Here is a 6,531-nt window from a genome sequence, read left to right as displayed (position 1 = left end):
GAAAATCATGTAATACAAAACCTCGTGTGTGTAGATGCTTGTAATTTGCCTCAATGGTGGACTTGAAGAATTTGAATGCATGAAACTGATTCTCCTTGATGACCAACTCCAATGAATAAATAAGCTAGATATATGAGAAGAAATGCATAATGGATGGTGAAGATCTTGAATGCTCAAATGATGGGAATGAATACCTTCATAGCTTGAAGACTAACTATATGCACTTTCTTGAATGATTGAGATTGGATTGCTTGCATAAATAATGGATGATAAAATGAAGTCTCCTTTTATACTATTTTAGGCATCAAAATTGAAGGGGTTGACTGCACAAGGTAGGAAAAGGATAATATTTTGCATTGGGCCCAAAACTAATGGAAAATAACCTCCCATGTAAGGGTCTAGTTAAGAGATGACCATGTCCCTTACCTAGAGGTGCAAACTCTTAGGTAGAAGCCCCGAATCTAAGATATACTAGGGGGTCATAAGAACATGACAAGAAATGCAAAATAATTGATCAAAAACACATTTAAATCATGATTTTCATGATTGGAGGAATGAATGAGAATCCATGCATAGAAATTAGTGTCAACTTAGAGTTTTGAGAAAGATATGAAGAAAGAAAAGGACCCTGGTTTATGTAATTAAATGCAATAGGAGGTCCTAATGTACCAAACTACACTAAAAAGGGATAAATGGGTCTTACAAAGCAAGTGTGCACTTTTGTAGACAACACAAGAACAAAATCACACTTCTAAAATTATATAATGAAAATAATATGTGAATACTTTTACCATGTCAAACAAGAGTTATAGACATGCTTATTCAAAAGATAATAAAAATTCTAAATAGAAAGAAACATACATGTGTAAGTATAGATGCTTCAATCAAGAGAAGATAGTTAAAAAGCAGATCCTTGACATAAAAAGTTAAAGAAATGAAAAAAGAGTTCACAAGAAAAACATGGACAATCATACATTGAAAAAGAAAGAGCTATAAATCAAAGTCCACTTGAAAAGAGGAACAAAAATTATCTAAAAAGCAAAAAAAGGGACATGTCCATCCCCACATGCTTCTCAATTAGTACATGATTGTACTTAAATAAAAACATTATTCATATGAATACCTAGACACAAATAATTTTCATTTCAATCAAATAAAATAAAATTCACATGAAGTAGGCACAAATCTCATCTCTAGAAGCACTTAATGAAAAAATAAATACAAGTGCAATTATATGCTAAGGAACAAGAGCTACATATATCCGCTTAAAAGATTTAAAAAAATCTAAATAGAAAACAATATAAATGTCCATGAACACATGTTTTCTAGTCAAGACAATATTGTGCAAAAATATTGCATAGTTCATATAAGAAAATGACACTTCCAAATGTTTTAGTTGTGTAATTTCTGAAGTGTATAATATTAATTTTTTTATTCAAAGTATGTGGAATTTTTCATCATCAATATTTCAAATTTCATATTACATGATCCATCATAAAAATGAAGTAATAGTAAGAGGATAGAAAAATGATAGTTTTGAACAAGATTAAGACATTTACACCCTAAGAAATAAGACTTATAAATATGCCCACTTCAAAAAAATGAGATTATAAATATCAGAAAGATTAGAGATAGACATGTTAGTGAATGCATGTTTTCCAATCAAGACATGATTGTACTCAAAATAAACACCAATCCTTGACACAAATACCATACTTACACACCCATGCTTAAAATAAATACCTAGATATCCACTTAATAATTTTTCAAAACATCTAAAATATGTTTCACATAAAAAGTGGAAATAATAAAATCCCATTTTCAAAATGGAACAAGAGAGAAAGGGAGGCCTCGGAATCAAAATAATAATAAGACAATTATACTGTAGGAAACAAGAATTATAGACATATCAACTTAAAAGATGACAAAACTTCTAAATAGAAATAGAGAAACATGTTCATACAAATTCACGAAAACACAGTGAAATTTTTCTAAAAAATTTGGTTGTTTTCGATCATAAAATATACATATCATGAAGATGAAATGCTGAAATTTTCAAAAAAAATCATTGTGTTTTTCATTTTTTTGAAACTTAGTCAATGGTGCAACTTGTAGGGAGGATAGCCGCGTCCCCTTCTAATTACAGCAAGTGTGTACAAAATATACACATTGTTTGACATAAAAAGTCAAGATAGAATGAGAGAGAAAGGGGGGCCTCCAAATCAAAATAATGATAAGACAATTATACCGTAGGAAACAAGAATTATAGACATATCAACTTAAAAGATGACAAAACTTCTAAATAGAAATATAGAAACATGTTCATATACACATGCCTTCTAATGGCGCTAACTAATCTCCAGACAAAAACAAGTCAAACGTGTTCTTTTTCAGATTCACGAAAACATAGTGAAATTTTCTAAAAAAAATTGTTGCTTTCAATCACAAATTATACATATCATGAAGATCAAATGCTGAAAATTTCAAAAAAAATCATTGTGTTTTTTGTTTTTTTCAAATTTAGTCAATCGTACAATTTGTAGGGAGGATAGCCGCATCCCCCTCTAATCAGAGCAAGCTTGTACAAAATATACACATTGCTTCACATAAAAAGTCAAGATAAGGATATCACACCTCAAAGCCTATAACGAAAAACTATAAGACCATTTATGGATGCGACTATTCAACATGTAACAAAACCCAATCCAAAATAAATTTCCCTAATATTTTACAATAGTACAATTTTATATAATAAAGAATAATCAAAATTAACAATTATACCATAAAGCAAAAAGGGCCATAAATACCTATGTTCCCTAGACATGTCCGCGTAGGACAGGATTGGACTGAAAATACACGCACATGAATCACATGAACAGGTAATTTCCCTTTCAAACCATATGCGACCGCGTCACGTTCTCTTTCCTCGTCATTGCCAACTGCCTCTTCTTCGCTCTATAAATTCAGCTCTTCCCTCCTCTCCCCATCCATTATTGCTCTGTTTTGCCCATTTTCTGCACAACTTTTGGAGCTCTCTTGAAAAGAATTTAGCTTTATATTCGCCATGGAAGGAGGAAATTTGTTGCACAGCTCTCAATTCGACTGCTTGCTCTTTGGTATGTTATGAATTTTCATCAAAAGCAGGGTTTTCTTGACTATTGCTCTGTAATTCTTTGTTAAATTCACGTGGAAAACAAATTGTGTTGAATTTTGTTTCTAAAAATGGAATTTAATTTATACAGATTTAGATGATACGTTGTATCCTTCGAGCACAGGAATGGCCACAGCTTGCCGCAAGAATATTGACGGTACGGAGCACAATAAATTCAAAGCTTTAACACCGAATTTTCGAGAAATTTAAATTTGAGTTTGCTGTGATTGAATTGTGTGAATTAATTGCAAGAATTTGGACTGTGTTGCAGAGTTTCTGTCGAACAAACTTGAATCGAGCATCGATGTTGTCACGGAGCTTCGTTCCCGGTTTTACAAGACTCATGGAAGCTCGCTTGCAGGCCTTCGAGTAAGTTTCTTCTCCTTATTATTGTTTCGAATTGATGGACAGATTTGATATTTAGGGGAAGAAAGAAGCTGTTTAAATAAATAGAAATGGAGTTTTGGGAAAGACGGAAGAATTTAGTGTTTTAAGGATTAAACATGTCTGAACAGACACAAGTTTCTGGTCGCTGTTCCTCCATTATCAGGACTAATGATTTGAACTGAATCATATGTAAGAGTCATTATTTATATAAAAGCTTCAAGAACATGAATTTCAACTCCAAAACTCATTTATATCAATTTACAGAAAGAGGAGTTTATGTCTCTAACCTTGTCGAATTATAATTAAGGAAAGACATTGATTACGTCTTTCATAATTTAGGGGTTTAGATTTCACCGAGGATCATATATAAATTTGTAATGGAACAGAGATATAATTCCTTGGACTGTTTAGGCCAGTAACTTCAATTTAGGGGTTAAAGTTTCATTTAGGCTCACATAAATTTTAACAACACAGAGATATTAGTCCCTGGATTGTTTAGGCCGTTAACTGACATGAATTATTTCACTTTCCATTGCAGGCATTAGGATATGAAATTGATGCAGATGAATATCACAGGTATTAATGCTTACCATATTATTTCTTCTCCGAGATCACAATTTTCTTTCTCGGACTCTGTAAAATCAATTGTCGAGTCTCTCCAATCTTGACTATATTTTTTTCCAAGCAAAAAATTATGGAATTGCTTCTGACATTTTTGTGCTAGGTCTAGCAATCAGCTAATTAAATTCTTCTATCCACAACTTTGAATAAATTTCTCCTCCTTCCGTTACATTTAACACTCTCTTCCTTTTTTCATGCAAAAATTTACATGATTTTCTCTGATTGTATAGTTTTGTTCACGGGAGATTGCCTTATGAAGTCATTAAGCCAGATCCGGTTCTGAGGAACATCTTGCTGAGCATGCCTCAAAGAAAATTGGTATGTAATGAGGTTTTTCTTTCTCTTATTCTCAGAATTCTGCGATTGCTAAATGTGAACACCCATCAAAAGCTTAAATCACCTACTAGCTCTGTTTTAGCACTAGACCATTTCATCGACTGCTGTTTACAACTGAGATGCATAAATTGGAATTTTAAGCTCCTCAGAACGTTAATGTTTTAGCATCAATGCAACTTCTACAGATTTTCACAAATTCGGACAGAGTTCATGCAACCAAGATTCTGAAGAAATTATGCCTGGACGACTGTTTTGAAGATGTTATCTGCTTTGAGAGCCTTAACATGGATTATCCTGATCAGCAACAAGATGGGGAATGCAATCCTCTTACTTCCCCTGTTATTATAAAACCATCAGTTGAAGCCTTTAAGCGGGCAATTGCCATTGCAAATTCAGATCCTCAAAGAACAGTAAGTTAAAAGAAATTTGTATTCGAATTCTTATACATAGTAATACCTTTGCAATGGTACTTATTGAGTCCATTTTGCAGCTCTTCTTTGATGACAACCGCAGAAACATAGCAGGAGCAAAAGCAGCGGGCCTTAACACAGTCCTTGTAAGTTCTGAGTCAAGATTTTCTGGAACAAGTTAGATTTACCAAAATGATTACACTACCTTCTTTCTTGCTTTTTTTTTAAATAATTAACTGCTTTCTAATAGAATTCAATATATGATTTTATTTTTTTCAAATAATTGTGGTCTTATATCTATTTCTTTATATGATTATGATTTTTAAGGTTGGAAGCTTAGAGAAAAGTGAGGGAGCTGATTATGTGATGGAAGATATTTATAATGTGAAGCACATCATTCATGAGATTTGGGGTGAGGTAGAGAACTACAGAGCGCATGATAAAAATGGTTGTTCAATTGGAATAGCCAAATCTATCGAAACAGCTCCGACTTCTGTTGTAGTCTGAGATGTAAATTGACAAAAGATTAGATCTCATTAATTTCTGTAACAGCTCTACAGATTGTAGATTCATCTGTAATTGTAAATGTACATAATTTGTTCAATATTTAAAATAATACAAACTATTCTTAATTGTAGATGCAAATAATTGAGGAATGGTACACTTTATATGGTAAAATGGTAATACCCAAAATAATAAAAGATTTTATTAAAATAATATTATATAATTAATTCAACTTTTAAATAGTTCCATAATATAATAGATGTAAATTTATAGGTTGAAAGATTTCTGAAAAAGAATGAGCAGCTTTTAATTTTTAATTTTTCATGTAATTCAATCTATTAAATAGTTTCCTAATATAATATACATAAATTTATACGTTGAAAATTTATTTATAAGAAAATTATTTAATTATTTTAAATGGTTCTTATTATCAAATTCATTTATAGGGAGTTGTTGGTTTTATATATCCCTTCAATTAAGAGAAAGTATTAAATCCACCAATATTCTTGTGTATAGCGGACATGATATGTAACAAATCTCTTAGGCATTGAATGTTTTGCATAAGAAATCATAAGATCTATTAAGTTAGTTGTTAAGGATAGTTAGGTCATTTGGTTGTCTTTAATTTAACTATTATAATAATATAATAGAGACTTAATTATAAACATCCATAAGCACTATTAATACATTCATAAAAGTTGGCATGACATTTTGATGGGGACCTTCCAAGGAAACCCAAACTTGTAGGGTTTTCTACCGGACCTTATCTTCTAGGTCTACTCTAGGACAACTTCTTTAGTCCCTAAGGGTCACTCTAGACACCCTTTACCTCAGGAGACTCAATCTATTCTCCAATCAACAAGAAACTCACCACCAAGGTTAATCCCCTTAACAATTTCTAATGGCTTTTGTTCCAAAGCCACCCCAAGTCTTCAAAACTCCAAGTTCAACATCTCCATGAATGGATGGACCATAAACACTTGCAATTCAATCCTCTCAGACAAGTTATGCTACCCCTTTCTCTCTCTTCCTACTTGATCTCTTCAAATCCCCCAAAAGCAGGGGTAGTAGGTCAAGAGCCCCGATTAGGCCTTTTAATGTAGTTTTGACCAAATTACTCTA

At 32.2% G+C, this 6,531-nt stretch overlaps 1 protein-coding gene across 1 annotated transcript; it reads left to right on the top strand.

The window, feature by feature from the left end:
* Positions 1-2,962: 2,962 nt before the first annotated feature.
* Positions 2,963-5,542, top strand: LOC149562789 (uncharacterized protein C24B11.05-like). The gene is made up of 8 exons (XM_089826239.1): positions 2,963-3,116; positions 3,243-3,308; positions 3,423-3,520; positions 4,077-4,114; positions 4,390-4,477; positions 4,681-4,905; positions 4,986-5,051; positions 5,233-5,542. The coding sequence occupies exons 1-8, from the start codon at positions 3,065-3,067 to the stop codon at positions 5,410-5,412; spliced, it is 813 nt and encodes a 270-aa protein (XP_089682365.1). The 5' UTR covers positions 2,963-3,064; the 3' UTR covers positions 5,413-5,542.
* The last annotated feature ends 989 nt before the right edge of the window (positions 5,543-6,531 follow it).

Source organism: Cupressus sempervirens, chromosome 4, assembly GCF_028749045.1.
Source record: "Cupressus sempervirens isolate cs-2001-9-10 chromosome 4, ASM2874904v1, whole genome shotgun sequence".
Classification (NCBI taxonomy): Eukaryota; Viridiplantae; Streptophyta; class Pinopsida; order Cupressales; family Cupressaceae; genus Cupressus; species Cupressus sempervirens.
This window is presented reverse-complemented; position numbering and strand designations above follow the sequence as displayed.